Source organism: Crocuta crocuta, unplaced genomic scaffold (genome assembly GCF_008692635.1).
Source record: "Crocuta crocuta isolate KB4526 unplaced genomic scaffold, BGI_CrCroc_1.0 scaffold112, whole genome shotgun sequence".
Lineage (NCBI taxonomy): Eukaryota > Metazoa > Chordata > Mammalia > Carnivora > Hyaenidae > Crocuta > Crocuta crocuta.
The window spans coordinates 3,593,166-3,611,417 of record NW_027528818.1 but is presented as its reverse complement, the minus strand read 5'-3'; the positions used below and the strand labels follow the sequence as shown (position 1 = coordinate 3,611,417).

At 38.2% G+C, this 18,252-nt stretch overlaps 1 protein-coding gene across 2 annotated transcripts in view; it reads right to left on the bottom strand.

Moving 5' to 3' along the window:
- Positions 1–18,252, bottom strand: part of INPP4B (inositol polyphosphate-4-phosphatase type II B) — a 367,279-nt gene that overhangs the window by 77,746 nt on the left and 271,281 nt on the right. For both annotated transcript variants that reach the window (XM_077755934.1, XM_077755935.1), the window contains exons 15-18: positions 10,948–11,120; positions 9,970–10,093; positions 8,785–8,902; positions 4,118–4,258 (exon numbers count right to left, since the gene is read on the bottom strand). In XM_077755934.1, coding sequence (XP_077612060.1) covers positions 4,118–4,258; positions 8,785–8,902; positions 9,970–10,093; positions 10,948–11,120 — 556 coding nt within the window. The remainder of the gene's footprint in view (positions 1–4,117; positions 4,259–8,784; positions 8,903–9,969; positions 10,094–10,947; positions 11,121–18,252) is intronic.

The window sequence follows — 18,252 nt, the reverse complement described above, 5'->3', positions numbered from 1 at the left end:
TCCTCTCTTTTCTCCACCCCATCCAGTTTTCATTGATCTTTTCACATCTCTGTCAGTCTTTCCTTCTTTTTCCTTAACACTGTAATTATACATTAGGCATTTAATTACATCCACTCTAGACTGGATATACAGCTTCCAAAATACCCCAGGGCTATGCCTTCAATCTCTTTCCCTTCCAGTCTCTCCTTTACACCATGGTCAGATCATTCATTCATTCAACAGATATTTGTTTAACTTTGACTATATGCCATATACAGCGCGTGTAATAAACAAAATGTTTTAGAAGTGAATCTAATACCTGTTCCTCATATCAACTCACTAAACTTCACTGACTCTTCTCTACTTGTAAGGACAAAGTCTAACCCCCTTAGTTTAGAATCTAACTTCTCCAGAAAGGCTTCCCAAAACCCTTGTAGGAATGTAGTTATATTCTTCTCCCCCATCAGCAGCATTCTGATACCTTTGGAACTTTTCACATGTTATTCTCCCTCTAACTAGAATTTTTTATCTTCCTGTCTGCTTGGTCAATTCTTCCTTCAGGCTTTAGGGTCATGTATTCCATGAAACCTTCCTGATGCATTCCCCTCCCATCTGTGAATCACTTTCTTTCCTCCACTATCCCTGCCCCTTCCACATCTCTTTGCTTCTTGCATGAGTCAAACTGTAACACAGTATTTGTTGACTTGGCTTCCTTGCTGGATGGTAAGTTCTTTTAGAACAGGGATCATATCCATTTTTCTTGTCACACTGCATGCTCCCTATGTCCCTTAGCTTGGCAGAGTAGTGCCTAGTACAAGGTCAATGTTCAATATCTATGCTGAGTTAAACTTGGAGAATGCGAGTATAGATGAAGGAAAACCTACAGGAGGATTTCTCTTAAACTCTGAAATACACTCTTTTAACTTTTTCATGAATTATAATCAACTGGTATTAAAAAAAATATCACCCTTGCTGGAGTAATACTATTGTTGTGGACTAAATGTTTATGTCCTTCCCCCAAAATCATATTTTGAAGCCCCCAAGCCCCAGGAGCTGTGTTTAGAAATGGAGATTCTAAGGAAGTAATTAAAGTTAAATGAGGCGGGAGCCTTAATCTGATAGGATTAGTGTGTCCTTGTGCACAGAGACACTTGAGAGCTCACTGTCTCTCTATGTGCACACAAATAAGAGACCAAGTGAGCACACAGAGAGAAAGTCAGAGAGAGCTATTACCAGAAACCAAGTTGGCTAGAACCTTGACCTTGGAATTCTCAGCCTCTGGAATGATGACATATACATTTCTGTTGTGTAAGCTGCCCAGTCTGAATGATTTTGTTGTGATAGCCTAGAATAATTAGTATTTATTATTTAAAAATTTTAACGTTTTATTTATTTCTGAGAGAGAGAGAGAGAGAGACAGCGTGACCAGGGGACGGTAAGAGAGAGAGACAGGTACAGAATCTGAAACAGGCTCCAGGCTCTGAGCTAGCTGTCAGCACAGAGCCTGATGAGGGACTTGAACCCACCAACCGTGAGATCATGACCTGAGCCGAAGTTGGACGCTTACCCGACTGAGCTACCCAGCTGCCCCATTTTAATACTTATTTAATGAAGAATGGATACACATAACATACATGTTGGCAATGGGTAAATAAATATTGCACCTGGATTATATAGCATACCTAACTTGCAGATGTTGCCTGGTAAAGCTCAAAATTCAGATTCAGAGAAATAAGGCTCAGAGAACAGAGAGGGAGTAATTTACTGAAATCAGTAATTGCATGATGTCTAAGTGTCAGCCTTCCTGCTTCTCTTCAAGCTCTTCAAGTTTTTCTGTACTTTGCCATTTATCTCCTTTTCAACTCTTATGTGTCTTTACAGCTTCCAGATATGAAAAAAAAAGTTATGTGTGTAGTGTATCACACACAGGTGCACCACACATACACGTAACATATGCAAGATCGATAAGAGAGAAAAAAGGAAAGGGTCTTTCTATTTTTTGATGTTTATTTTTGAGAGAGAGAAAGAGACAGAGCACAAGTGGGAGAGGGCAGAGAGAGAGGGAGATGATGAATCCAAAGCAGGCTTCAGGCTCTGAGCTGTTAGCACGGAGCCCTATGTGGGGCTTGAATTCATGAACCATGAAATCATGACCTGAGCCGAAGTCAGATGCTTAACCAACTGAGCCACTCAGGTGCCCCTAGAAGGGACTTTTTATAATAAAGTGACTAACAACTAAAATAGTCACAGTGACATAAATGATGCAAATTAACCTAATGTAGAGGGCTTGAAAATACAGTGGTAACTATTCTTTGAAAGTCTGTACATGGTGACTTCCATATCTCTCTAGATGATGCTCACAGGTTGAAACTTATTAATTCAAACCCCAAACACTCTGTAGTTTAGTGTACCAAAGAAGAGACAATTAATTTAGAGTGCTGTTTTGTTCCCCCTCCCCTAAATTGTGTAATTTACATTCATAAATATCATTCATCTCAACCACTGAACTTGCTGTGAGGTACATATATACCAATGACTGGAATATAATCTGACTTCAGGTACTGATTTGCAAAAGTGTTCAATTATCAAAGAAAACTTGTACAACACAGTGAATACAATTATATTCTGATTTATGCATACTATAAGAAAAAAGATTAATGGCTTCTGCACAGTTGGAAATTAAACATGAAATACAAAGCTGCCACCTAATTTTGTAACTGACAAGTGAGAATTATGAAAACCTATGCTGTTCAGGAAATATCTTTTGGATAAGGGGGAGAAGGAAAAATCATTGGAAAATAATAGATAAAAACTGGCACCTTGAGCATCATTGAAATTCAGGAGGACTGTAAATGCAGTGGCATTTTTAATTTAGTAAAAGACATTGGTAAAGGTGTAACACATACGTATCAAGTCATGGCCAAGAATATGCTAGGCACTTTTAAACTGATACCTATGGGGGAAGGAGCCATTTGGAGAGTGAATTATGGATAAGAAGGCATTTTAAATATGGAAGACCATCAAATTCTCCAAAAGTTCTGCCTGTAGGGGAACTTCTCCAGCCAGGATGGTGACTTCTTTCTCTAAAATCTTTAAAAAATGTGTTCTATGAACTTTAACCCTCACCCACATTTTCAATAATCTCTACATGTGAACCATGTAAGATGCAAAAGTAACTCCTCTGTTTTCTCACAAAAATGTTTTTGACCCTAACTCTTGGCACTATGTACAATCATCTGTTGTTTGACTAGGCAAGTTATTATGAAAAGATGTGCTAAGCTTGCCCAATAACAGCTATTTTAGTAAACAAAACAAAAGGGAATAACAGACTGTGTTTTAGGTCCAGAAAAGTTTGACAAAGTTAGCTGAGTTTACATTGTTGAAATACATACGAACATAAAAACTTCTTTAAAAAATTATTTTTTTAATTGGAGAGACAGAGAGTGCAAGGAGGATGGGGGCAAAGAAAGAGACGGAGAGAGAGAATCTCTAGCAGACTCTGCACTGTCAGTGCAGGAGCGGGACGAAGGGCTCAAACGCACAAACTGCGAGATCGTGACCTATCTGAATCAAGAGTCAGTCGTCTAACCAACTGAGCCACCCAGGCACCCCAAAAGTAAAAACTTTTTTGAAGGGGAGAGAGCCAGAGCATGAGCGGAGGAGGGGCAGAGAGAGAGGGAGACGCAGAATGTGACGCAGGCTTCAGGCTCCAAGCTGCCAGCACAGAGCCCAACACAGGGCTCGAACTCACAAGCCGTGAGATCATGACCTGAGCTGAAGTCAGACGCTCAGCTGACTTGAGCTACCCAGGCACCCCAGCCCCCCAAATGTAAACACTTCTAAAACTGGATACACACTAAACTTAGAAACAAGAAGACAGTTAATCCCTGTAAAGAATTTGGTATTGGCATCAATATTTTCCTCATTTCTTTGCCACATTTAAATTTGATGTGGGCCAGGGATCCTTAAATGTGAATATTTCTCCTTGCTATCTTGCATAACCTGGTCATGATAAAAAGGGAGACTGTTTCCCATGAGTCTTTCTGAGTTTTGTGTTTTGTGGACAGGAGCAGATGGAAGTGCTCAGCATACAATGAAAAAGAACACATGGAGGACCAGTCTTACACCTGAAGCTTACCTCTCAGCAAGAGTTTGTTGTTCATTGATTCCAACATTAAAAAGTACTGGATACACATGAAGCAATTGCCCTTCTTTAATCTGCAGGGGCAGGGCCTCAAACATTCTCGCTGGAAGCTTCACCTCTACCACGTAATGTTCACTAAAGAAAGCAGAGGACAAAGAGGAGTGTTGTTTATTTCATTCAGTTTTATTGGAAAGAAATAATAAAGCAGTTGGAACATAGAGCTGATTTAGCTTTTTGGCTGCTATTTGCTTATTTTCTGTTACTAATTCATTCAATAATCACTTCATTCACTTTGCTATTAAATTACTTGGTATAAAGAATTATTTACATTTTTAAAAATTTTTTATCCATTACTTTGAGATCCTTTAGGAAAGGAAGAATGTTTAGTTCATTTGTACACCAGGGCCATGGGCATAAGAGACTCAATATTTATTTTCTTTATTTAATTATTTTTAAAACTCAGCCAGTCTCAAGAATAAGGAAAGTAATTTAATGATGGATTTTTCAATATAGTGAAACTAATAAGCCCAATCATTTAAGGCATTTCTTAGCACGGTTTGATTATTATTATTGATGAACCTCCCTCTTTATGATGGTTTGATTGAAATGTAATAGTTTCATTATTTAAGATGTAACCTTTGGGGGTTCCTGATCATTTTTGCAACATTAGCATGTCACAGGAGTGGTTTTTCATTGGAAATCTCCATTAAAAATTACTCCTACTGTTTGGTGTTGAAAATTTAAATGAGGATTCACAGAATACGGTCAACGAGAATAGCCGCTTATATATTTTCAAACTTGACATCTTCTGATGCAGTGTGAATTGAGTATTAAAATACAGAATTTTACTCAGAATTTATGAAATTCCATGTGTTTCTGGAACTATATATAGTGCTGGGATCATAATACATGTGTTGGGAAAAGAAGCATAGGACAATTAATTAGTGAGTCTCTTTGTGAGAATATATTTAGTTTTCTAGTATAACAATACTGACACATATTCTGGATGATTGACTCTGAGACTTGTTTCTTACCTGAGCTTCAAACCAGAGAACCAGGACATCAATCTGGCAAGCAAGGATGTTAGCACTGGCCTCAGATGAATGGCTACATTTTCTTTTTAAAATTGCTCTCAGTGCCCTTTACAATAGCCTGGCTAACAGAGGGCTGATGTTTATTTATTTCAAGTCTTTCAAGAATATAAGAAATATATATATATATGAAGTATATAAGAAGTCCATGTGTAAAGGTGCACTGAAGGAAAAACATTATATAATATTTTATAATAACTTTTTGTCAGCTTGATTCAAATACAACTGACATACTCATGCATTTTAAGTGCAGAATTCAGAGTTTAAGCAAATTTATAGAGTTGTGCAGTCCTGACTATAATCCAGTTTTGGAACATTTCCATCACCTTAAACAAATCCCTCATGACAGTGTGCATTCAAACCCCAATCCCCCTGCCAGCCCCGGGAAGTCACTGGTCTATTTCCTATCTCTGCAGATTTTACTTTTCTACATATTTTATATAAACAGAGACATGTAATATATAGTCTTTTGTGTCTAGAATTTTTCACTTAGCATAATGACTTTGAAGTCACTATGTCGTAGCATGTATCAGTAGTTGGTTCCTTTTTACTCCTTTTTAGAACAGCATTCTATTGTATAGATATACCACATTTTGTCTATCTACTCACAAACTAATGGATACTTGGATTACTTCACGATTTGGACTATTGTGAAAAATGCTGCCATCAACATTTATGCATTAGCTGTTGTGTGGACACATGCTTTCATTGTCTCTTGGGTATATACCTAAGAGTCATACAGTAATTTTAGTTTTAATTTTTTAAGAAACTGCCAAACTGTTTCCAAAGTGGCAGCACCACTTTATATGCCCACCAGCAATGTATGAGCATTCCAGGTTTCCGACATACTCGGGAATACTTGTCATTATCTGACTTTTTGATTATGATGATTTCTACTGTGAGTGAAGTGGTATCTACGTGTGGTTTTATTTATTTTTTATAGTTTATTTATTTATTTATTTATTTTTATTTATTTATTTTTTTAATGTTTATTTATTTCTAGGAGACAGAGAGAGAGACAGCGTGAGCAGGGGAGGGTCAGAGAGAGAGGGAGTCACAGACTGAAACAGGCTCCAGGCTCTGAGCTGGCAGTCAGCACAGAGCCCGACACGGGGCTCGAACCCACGAACCGCGAGATCATGACCTAAGCGAAAGTCAGACGCTTAACCAACTAAGCCACCCAGGCACCCCTATAGTTTATTTATTTTTGAGACAGAAAGAGATACAGCATGCGTGGGGGAGGGGCAGAGAGAGAGAAGGAGACACAGAATCTGAAACAGGTTCCAGGTTCTGAGCTGTCAGCATAGAGCCTGATGCGGGGCTCAAACCCAGGAACCCTGAGGTCTGACCTGAGCCGAAGTCGGACGCTTAACTGACTGAGTCATCCAGGCGCCTCTCCAGTACCACAGAGTCTTGATTACTATGGTTTCATACTAAGTTTTGAAATCAGAAAATATGTCTTCTTTTGTCCTTCTTCTATAAAATCGTTTTTGGAATTCTGGGTCCTTTGCATTTCCATACAAATTTTAGGTTTAGCTTGCCAATTCCTGCACAAAGACTATGGGGATTTAGACAGCAACTGAACTGAATCTATAGATCAATTCGTGGAGAACTGCCATCTCAACAATACTGAATATCCTAATCTGAGAACACGGACTGTCTTTCCTGTTTGTTGGTTCTTATGAATTTCTCTAAGCACGATTTTGTGTGTTCTGTGTACAATTTTTAGGGTACTTTGTTAAATTTGGTCCAATGTAATTATTATTATTTTTTTGGATGCTATTGTGAATGACATTGTTATCAGCAGCACCACTGCGCCCAACAAGTTTTCAGGTGTGCTTTTTCCTGCTCTCCAGCCTAAATCAAGTCAGCCCCCGCTGGTAGTGAAACCGCGGGTCTTCTCAGGATGCGTCACTGCAGCGGAACTGTGCTGACCCAGCTGCCCCGCCGGCTCAGATGGGAGCGACTCCAGGCAAGAGAGCCAACAGACACCGACGGTCTTAACCAATGTCCACTAGTTTTTCATCAATAAGTACTTGTGAGTTTGTGTACGCATTTATTTCCTTAGTCTAAAGATGGTTGTTCTGGACGGTTCTGTCCAACTGGAGTGTTGCTGTTGGGAGAGAGGATTTGCCAAGGTGCTCACTTTGCTATTCTAAAAGTTCCACTGGCATCTGTTTCACAACCTTAGAATTTAGGTACAGCCTGTACACTCCCTCGGAAAAAGCCTCTACACTCTGCCAACACCAAATGGCCTGGTAAGTTTTCTGTATTAATTGTGATCAAAGTATTAGTTTTCCACTTTTGATAATAATCTCCACGGTAATATAGAGTGGTATTATTTTCCAGGTGTGTGTATGCATGATTTTTTTTCTTCCAATGCATGGAAAATTAAGCATGAGTTCATTAGTTTTATGAGGGTATTTTTTCTTTATGTATAAGAAATAGTCACCTTTCATTCAATCATGTGTCTCTGAGCATCCTTCATACAAAGTTTAAAATAACTATGATATGTTGGCTATAGACAAGAAAGCAAGGTTAGCTAAATATTTTTTTATGTTTACTTATTTTGAGAGAGAAAAAGAGAGCACACACAAGTGAGGAGGGGCAGACAGAAGGAGAGGTAGACTCTCAAGCAGGTTCCACACCCTGAGTGCAGAGCCTGATGCAGGGTTTGAACTTAGAAACCATGAGATCATGACCTGAGCTCAGATCAAGAGTCAGGTGCTTAACCGACTGAGCCGCCCAGGTACCCCAAGAAAGCAAGTTTAGTTTGAACTTTTCTACTTACTTTCCTCTCCATCTCTCTGCAGTATGAAAAGGGCCTTCTCTTTAGTACATTCATATTTTTCATTGTGATCTAAGTATGTTGCAAATTTCAAATATCCTCATGCAGCATTTAAAAGAACTAATTCCCAAATGGTTACAATCTGGTGGACTTCTGACTGAAATGATTTACCAAAGGATGTAATTTTTCTGTTGGAGGTCTATTCTACACATCATCATTTTTCTTAACTATTTCTATTTTGTCCGTCATACACTGACCTTCAAAGCTATTTACTTAAAACCATTCTCGGAAATTTGAGTCTGTGAGTGAATTGTCAAAAATAATTAAGAAAAATAGTGGTATATGCCCCTGACACAGAAATAGATCCTTTCTAAAATGTTGCTGCTTTTAATAGAATTTAATATAAAGTCATTTCAGGAATTATGACACTATTAACCAAATGACTCCAGCAAAAGTAAAAACATCCAGAGCTCTGGAATAGATACTAATAAAGTGAAAAATGATCTTCTGATGCCTGCTATTCTTTTGAATTCCTCATATTTCATGGGGAACACTACCAGGATCACCTCACCACCGGACAATTTATAAACATTCGTGAGACTTCTGGGAGTTTTTCAAAATCGTCTCCCGTTGTATCACCTAATGTATTTCACACAAAAAAGGGGAAAAAAAGAACAGAAGAAAATTTTCCAAGCCAAACCTTAATTCTCCTTGGCTCCTTTGTCAGGAGTTAAGACAAATATCTACCAAAGCTTGGTCTCAAGGAAATGGGTACCACTTACCGCCTTCCTGTGATAACTGGCAAGACATCATTGGACTTGGCTTCAATTATTTTAAATGCAACTTTCTTCAAATCTGAAATGCCAACAGCCATGTCCTCTAGCATTCCGATTTCATCACCTACACAAGGGAGAAGGAGTACTGTTACAAATATACTATTGAAGAAAGTGTCATTTGGTACTACACCTCCCTGCTAAGATTTGTTCTAGCCTTTTAGTGAATGAGTTTCTGAGTGCAGTGAATATATTCTAAACACTTTTCCTCAGAGGCTGAAGGATTTCACCAGTGAACTAAATACCATTTCAGTGGACTCCAACAGTCCAAGTACCCTTTGAGGGAAAGAAGAATGTGTACATTTGCTGGACGGCTGCAGAGAAGTTTTAACTCCTTTACAAAACAAAGTATCATGCAGATCTCTTTCCATTGGAAGGAATGATATTTGATTTTCTAGAAATAATAGAGATGGCTGAATTGTAGACCACTGACCCAGGCTCACGCTAGTTTTATTTCTCAGCACACTAACAAAGAAAGCCTAATAAGGAGGAAATAAGTTAGATGCCAGATCAACACTATCCAATACAAATATAATGCAGGCTACATATATAATTTTAAATTTCCTGCTGGTCATGTTTTTAAAAGAATAAAATTTACAAAGGTGAAATTAATATTAATTATATATTTTACTCTAACCCAATATACCCCAAATATCTTTTAGTTATGAATCAATATAAAATTATTACTTATTAATATAAAACTAGTTTTTACTAGTCTTGGAAATCTGATGTGCATGTCTAGTACATATTGATTTGGACTAGACACGTTTCAAGTGCTCAATAGCCCCACCAGGCTATGTATTGAATAGTGCAGCTCCAGACATTCGAGAGTTGGGACTTTAAAAATCCAGTCATTGAAACTCTGTTGGCAAAGAGCCTTTTATATTAAAAAAGCCAGATGGGTGCTCAGGACTCCACTACGAAATAATCCATAATTCCAATTTCAAAACATAATGAGAATAAGAGTACAGTTACAAAGTGAATGAATGCACAGAACTGAAAGTTACATTATTTCTGTAAGGCCTGATGTCATAAAGGTTTATTTCTCATTTTTAAGTTTAACCATAGAATCTATGGATCAACTATCCTTATGAATAAGAATACGATTTTAGCATGTGCCAAAGCAATACTCACTATATGTACTTAGCAGTCCTTCGTATTGCACTATCAACCCCACTGTGTGGAGCTGCTGTAGGAAGCCAGGGTCATGCAAACTTGTATGTAGTTTGATGATAAAACCGCAAACTAATCCAGCAAGCTAAAAAAAAAAAAAAAAGTCAATGAATAAATTGACTGGGGTCAGCAAACTTTAATTGAAAAATATTTAAGATTTTTGAGGCATCACAGATTTAATTAAAATTTTTCAAGTATGTGAAACATCCATGAAATAGTGGGATACACAGACAGTTGGGTTAAGATATTTCCTTTGCCTGGAATGTTTAGAAAGAGAGGCTTCTGTCTCCTTTCCTCCATATGTATATCTATAAAACTCAGGTATAGGTGTGGAGGCGGAAGGGAGAAGAACGGCCCCTAGGACAGCCACTGTGATGGAGACCAGCCTTGGTGTCATGAGATAGGGCTGGGGGTGGGCAAAGAGGTGGTCCTGTCAAACCCTTCTTTAAGCATTACTGCCCTGCAAACTGAATTTATAAGCAAACAAAACAAAAAAGAGATCATTATGAGGCCTTGTCCTGGGATTCCTCAGGGAGCTGTATAAATGAGAGGCTGCAAACAGATCCCTTGTGCCAGTCCCAGCTGTCACCTGCTGTGGAAGGCAGCCGCCCCTTTCTTTCCACACTGTACTGTGTGGAGACCCCAGAGCATAATACCATGACAGGATGGGCAGCCTGTTCTTCACGGACTCTCTGCACCATGAAACAGAATGTACATTGCAGAGTCTTGGCCATCTCTTTGCAGAAATAAATACTTAAGATCTCATAAGCTGTTTCCATTCGGTTCATATTTATTATGAACAAGAAAACCTCATACCAAACATTTAAGTAAAGAATCCCTTTAAAAATGAAACTACTAAAAGAAGACCTCTGCTGTCACCAAGGATAATATTTAGCCACCCGGCACGGCACTGTGCTCACAACGAAAAGAGGCACCTACCGCTTGGCTGAAGACGATGTCCCTTCTCAGGGTCAGCATCAAGCACTGAGGCAAGCTGTATGCAAGTTCCTGAAGGAGCACGAATGTCAAGGACTGCTTGGCTCGGTTCACCACTTCTCCCATGCAGTCCTTCAGGGTAAGGATGAGGGGATACAACTGTTCGTACCAGTCCTCTGTGGGGAGGATGGGGATGTAAGAACAGCAGGATAAGTGAAGGTCTTGGAAGATGGAACCAATTTATTATTCTTCAGTCAATTTGCACATATCATTAAGGATTCACAATGATTAGAAGAGCTCTGACACAAATCTCTCTTCTGAATTCCAGATGTCAGTAACCAGCCACATGTTGGATCTCTCTGCTGGGTACATTGAATGACTTTACAGTAGAACTCCTCTCCACACTGCTCACCTCCAGTCTGTACTGCCTGGATTCTAGTGGATGGGGCCACCAGACTCTTTCTAGGCTGGAAGCAAGTTTTCCTGGACTTCTTCTTCTATAGTTTTCACATTTGTTGGGACATTGAATTAGTTCTACCAGTGTAATAACCCACCAGACATTCACCTACCCCTTGCCCTCTGCCTTCATCATTTCTCAATCTTCACTGGAGCAGTCGCCTCCCTCTCCCTCTGGTCACACCCTATTTGAACCCTTTCTCAACAGTGTCCCTGGAGGGGACTTTCGAATCAGTTTGAATTCCATCCCATCACTCGCTCCCTCACTGCCCTACTTTAAACATTTTAAAAACATTAAAGCATTCAGAATAAAGTCCTAAAGCATAAAAGACCCTCCACTATCTGATCTCTGCCTACTTGTCCAGTCTCACCTCTTGGAACATCCTCACTCACGGTCTTGAGTCCCAGGTGAAGTGAACACTGTGTATCTTCCCAAACCTCCATGCTCTTTCATTTCAGTGTGTTTGCAAATCCTATCTCCAGTCCTGGAGCACACTCCCTCTACCTGTCTTCCTGACAAATACTTTATCGTCTCTGCAGACTTAATTTAGGATTTTTGTCTTCCAGGAAGTATGGATTTACTGAAGTATTGGTGGAGATTACTTCCTTTTATGCCCACAGTTCCTTGTTTTTAATGTTCTAGAACTATCCACTCACTGTTTGCCCTAAAAGAAAGGGAGCTCACTGACAGTAAGAAATTTATATTTTAATCACTGAGCCTAGCATAGAATCTAACATGTAGCAGGTATTTAATCGGTTTTAATTGAATGAGTACAGTTAAAATAAATGTGACAAAAGTTTTTACAGATAGAGACAAAAATGAAGAAATCAAGTTTTTGACAATTCAAATAGGTTTTCTTCAAATCAGGATACAACACTGAAACCATCTGTGCTTTTTGTACGTCTAGGTACCAAACATGTTTCGATTATATAATTATGACATTGGCACATGATATAGAAATAAGTTTTATTATATTTTAGTTTATTTGGAAATCAAGGTCCTGATAAATGTCAAATACTATATATTCCAAATTGTTTGACATTCCATTAACATATACATAAGTTAATAGTAGCATGACAATGATATCTAATAGAAGTGTATGTATGCAGAAAAATTCATTATAAATCAGGATCTGAAATGCTATGATCTTCTTAGCACAAAAGTCTAAACTTGGTCGTGAATGATATAAGCAGTCAGTAACCAGTTAGGACCTTGGAAGAGTTATAAGGAATGATAAAAAGAATCATAATTACCATTGCACCATATCCACTGTCACTTATTTCATGTTGTGTTGTAATACACTAGATGAAATAAACCAAAATGGTTGAAAGAATAACTAATGACCCCCACTTAATAAAAAGATGTGCTCTTGTTAATACTTAATGTAAACACTTATGTGATGCTATAATGCAAAATGCATTAGGAACATTATGAGTTATTATTAAAATATATTGTAGAATTAAGTGTTATGATAGGAATGTAAAAAAAAAAAAAACCAGTAGAGATGGAGAATCCAATGAAGGCCTATTAAATCTGTAATTATTTAATGAAGGAGTCACCTGTGAGCAGCCTTGGTTGAAAAATGAACAACAGTTCAGTTTAAACAAGCATTGTCTAATAGTGATTTTTATGTCATTAGTACATGTAAAAGGGCATGTGAATGTGCATCAGCCTTTTTTTAAGAATAAGAGACATATCAGCAGACATTAAAAAGGGATGTTCCTTATTCTTATCTTTTTTCATATTTACATTCTTTATCTCCCATTCTCTCCCACCCTCTTATTATTCTCGATATGAGTGTTTAGACTGATACATACATACATACACAAGGAAGACAAATAATAAATTGACAATAAATTGATGTAGATTTCTATCTTAAAAGATAACAAAGGGCAAAATGATTTTGTTCTGTGCTTAAGTCCTAGAGATGATCTTCTACTAAAGAATCTCAAACACAAAATAAAGCTTGTGTGCAGTAGGTGGCGCTGCCTTATTAGGCAGAAGTAGAACTACTTTGTGTCACTATTCCATTCAAGCACCTGATTTATACCACTTTATTCATAGCATTGGTTTAGGTACCTTGCACCATACCATCTTGTCAATAACTTGATCAAGGGAGTTGTATGCTCTTCCTCATTAGAAAATGGAAAATAAACTTAAGGGTACACTTACTTCTCTTGAAAGACACTAAGTGACAGCTAAAATTTAAATATAGATCATTGTTTTTCTTGAATATCTTTCTTTGCAAATTTCTTCATCAGCACCAGGATAATTTCCTTTCTCACTTCTAAACGTCTCCTCACACTTACTTAACCAGTTGATTCTTACTCATAAACTGCGATCATATAATTTAAAAAAGGAGTCCAATTTCTAGCCTTAATAGAATAAAACTGAAAACATGAAAAAATACACTGATAATATCAAACCTAGGAGCATGCTAACAATAGTTCAGTGTCTCCATTTATTATAATTACATATTCATTTTATAGGTAATATTTTAAAAAAATTACCATATAATAAAACATTAATTATAAACAAGAAAAATGTAAGTTTGTGAGGAAGGTAGAATGGCTTAAAGATTACAGTAGCAAGCTTCCAATAGAAAAGCATGAGCGAGAAAGCTAAAATTATATTTTGTTTTCTGGAAAAGAAATAATTTAAGTTCACCAGATAAAAGAAAAACCCACACTGGCAAATGCAAATTGCAATGACTAGAGGTTTTGTTCTCTGTTAATATTCACTCACTGTAAATCTCAGGTTCTCAAATAAACACAATGGTGTATGACAGACCAAAGAAAAGCCAGAGTCAGTTCATAAATGGCCTTTTTGCTCCAATGAGCATTCCAAATCATTCTCACAAAGGAACAGCAAATGCTCTAGTTTTCTCCTCAAAAATATTTTTGGGAAAAGGAAAATGCTACAGTTCTTGACAGTCTTAAGATCACTGTCACTTCCCTCACCTTCCTGCCTCTCTATACTTCACAATTTACATGGCGCTCACTTGTTCTTGTGAGAAAGCCATGTTCTGTAAGAAATGAATATGGGGTTCATTCTGCACTATCTAGTCAAAATAAGAAGTCCTGAAATGCATACATCCACTCTTCTCAATTTAATTTATTCAAATTTCAACTAAGATAGTATACAACACACACACACACACACACACACACACACAGGATACACCCAATGAAGATAGGTAGCTAGGGGCTCACCACTTTGTAGTCACTGCACCAACTCCTCTCTGGGAGCTAACCAGCTCAGCAGGCACTTAAGTGCCCACATCCTCGATTCTATCCCCTGGACTCCTTTCAGTGGCAGAGGAAAATATAAAGAGAATGTTTTAGTGTCTCTATAAAAACTTGCTGAAACTCCTTAACCCTGAGACCAACAAGCAAAGTCTTTCCTCAGGAAAACATAAAATGCATGTGGCTTAGCTGAGCTTTTCCTGAGCTTTGTGGAGTGTGCTGGAAGCCATCCAAGCAGAGCCTGTTTTCCAGCCCTTTCCTTGCTTCTATAACATATTCAAGTGACGCTCAGTGAAAAATTCAAAGAAAGACTGCCAGGTGCCCCCCTCACCTCCTCCATACGCCATCTATTTCCTGTACAGGATGTTCACGTCCTCTGAGCTCAATGGCTCTTATGTTACTCAGGAGGAAAATAAAAGAGCCAAATACCAACCAACTGTAGCAGAGCATAATGCTTTCTTTCCAATTTCTGAGCCATTTTCTTCTCAGGTACTTGGTCTTCTTTGCTCATTTAAAATAATTAACTTCACACAAGCTCGTTGCATTGTTATTTTTGTTATCACAACTTTTCAGACAGAAGAAAAGCTAAAAGATTGCGTGCCCATTAAACTTTATGCAAAGAGATAAGAGAAGAAATGAGCCCAAGCTTTTAGGATCCACCTCCGTTAAGAATGGTGAACTGTGAAGCTAAGCAATTAGAATAGCCTCTAGGGAGGGTGATAAAATCCCCAAGGTTGTGAGAACAGAGATCAAACTCATAGCCAACAGGGCTTTTATACTGTTCTCAACTCAGGTAGTACAGGATTGACATTGGGTTTATAGTTGGGGTGCAGGGGTGGAAAATTTCATGATCCCTGCTCAGAGTTCTGTTGCTTTTGATGGATCTCTGTCCTATATCACCACAGATATAGCTACCTTTGTGCCCCAGTGGGTGAAAGACCTCTTTCAGGCACAATTCTACAATGTGACCGTCATAACTTAGAAGGGTCAACCAAAGGCTTCCTCTCCAGACACCTAAGAGCTAAACTCTTTTGTGTGAGTATAATACATGTGGCCAACTTTGGTCATAGATCCTGGACACCTACCCACATGAAGCCTCCAAGTATCTGGACATACTCCAGGATATAGGCTAATCAGATAATGGATGGATAATCAGGAAAAAAAAAAAAAGCACCTGCTGAGACCTGGTTGTCTAGAACATCTTCCCCAACCACTCAGACTGTCCTCTGAGCCTTCTTAAGCCCTTGTCCATCTTTATCATCTATCTCTTGGCTCTGGTCCAGGAACCAAAAAAATCAATCTGTATTTATATCACTTTAACAAATGCTAACCTGTCTTCCTTTTATCACTTTCCCTCCTTTCTTCACTGCCACCATGAGAAATAGAGTCATCTGTTAGACAGATAGAACCTTTTGGAAGTGAGGTCCTATGGGTGACACTTATATTTATAACTCATGACCCCCACTCTCAAGGGGCTTAAAATATACAAGGAAAAGTAAGAGGTGCAAAGTAATATCTACTATATAAGGGAGTCTGATAAGTGCTATAAAAATTGAGACTGTGACAAAACAAGTTTAGAAGAACTAAGAGTTTAGAGGCAACAGAGTTCATCTTTGGTAAGAGGATCATAGTCATTCATGGTTGTGTTGTTTGCTGAACATTTGAAGGAAGTCAAATGTGGAGGGAGTTCAGGGAAGCTGCAGGTAGTGAACATTCATAAAACAAAGCTTTGTAGGAACAGTCTGGGAGAAGTGGATGATTTGATAAGTCCCAGAAACAGCTGCCATAAACTGATTGAAGGTACCGTGCAGGGATTGGAAGGGAGGAGAGGAGGAGCTAACATTTCTGAAAGTCTTAGACAAGGCAGGAGTACAGTAGAAATAAGTGTTGAGCCTGAAGCTATGGGAGGAAGGGAAAACAATAAAAAACTTAGTGGGCAGTCGTCATAACAGGGATAGAGAAAGAGGCAAGTAGGGCTGGGGAGGGAAACAGGAAGGTACAAAGTATATGTGAGCAGAGAGCCAAAAGCTAAGAAGTAAGGCCAAATCTAGAAATACTAGAAATCTAGAAATATCAGGCAGGGCAAAAGGAAGTAGGGTTTACGGTGATCCTGGGGGGAAAGTCGCACAGAGAGCAGTCTATGTCTTCTGAGTGGTTTAAAGGCCACAGGGGTATTTACACAAAGGACAGACGCGAATCTTAAAATGTAATCATCATAGTGTCCGCTGAACTATGATCCAAGGTAAGCGACTGATCTTGGCACCTTCCAGATGTATTAGAAATGAGTGTACTGCTCAACTTGAAACAAGCTGCTAGAAGAACAAAGGCAACCTTTTCTTGTGGCAAGGGAACTTTGCTTGTTTAAATCCTGCCAGCTTGAGAACACAGTGTCATAAAACTTTCCAATCTTGCTCTTAGAAAAATAGCGAAGGAAATGCATCAACTGATATCCTGGTTAAATTTCTCATTTTGTAGCACAGGGTTGAAAGCCTTAAGTAAATTCTGCTAAGACAGTTTCCAGGAACTAAATCCATTAATCAAACAAGCTATGTATTTATTGTAGCACAAAACTTTTGAATTGGGGGTTGTGATGAACCTGGAAAAGTCACACACTCATATCCATTGGGCTTATTTTGCCTTTTGGCCTTAAAAAAAAAAAAAAAAAAAAAAANNAAATACGATGAACATTTAAGAATAAGCTGCATAGGTCGTAGATTACTGAGCAACCTGAAATCACCAATACATCTGCACCAGATAGCTTCTGTAATTTAAATTTTGTGCAGTATCTCAGACTGAGAAGAGAGAAGGAATGGATATTCAGTTGGCTGAAAAACGATCCAGAGAAGGGAAGAGGAAAGGCATTTCTATCCTCCAGGTGAGTGTAGGGGCTTTCTAGTAAACTTTAAGGCCCTTGGAATATAGTGCACCATTTTAAAAAATTATTTTACAAAGTAATAAAGTCTCATGTAAATAGATTTAATTTATAAGAGCTGAGAGAGCAGACAAGTAACTAAACATAATGTAAATGATACTACTTCTCAGGCCATTCCATTCAATAATCATATGTCCCAATGTTCCCACATGGGAAATATGAATCTCTTTCTCTATCTCAGTTTTATTGTTGGTGTGAGCATCACCAGATTTATGATAATTTAAGTAATTTTAAGTAAGTGCAATTTTTGAATATGTGGCAATTCTTAATTTCTGCCTAAGGTACCATTCCATAGTAAATGATTAAGAGATATCTACAGAATTGATTTTCAAAAAGTCATCTCTCAATATCACTAACGCTTTTTCCTAGAAAGAACAGAAGCAGTGTAGCATAGTGGTCAGTAGAACAGGCTCCCAGTGGAGACCACTGGGGTCGGAAGCCAGGCTCTGCCACCGGATGGGGCTTGACAGTGTGTGCATGTAATTCACCTTTCTACTTCTTCGTTTATTAATTATGTAGAATTATCCCTATGTGTGTTACAAGAATTAAATAATATAGACGATATTTTTTTAAAGTTTCCAGCACATACGAAGAAACCCCAAAATGTTAGCTACAATCTTAAAAAATTAGTACAATCACAAAGCAATTTTTATACGTTGCTCCCTCCTGGAGTC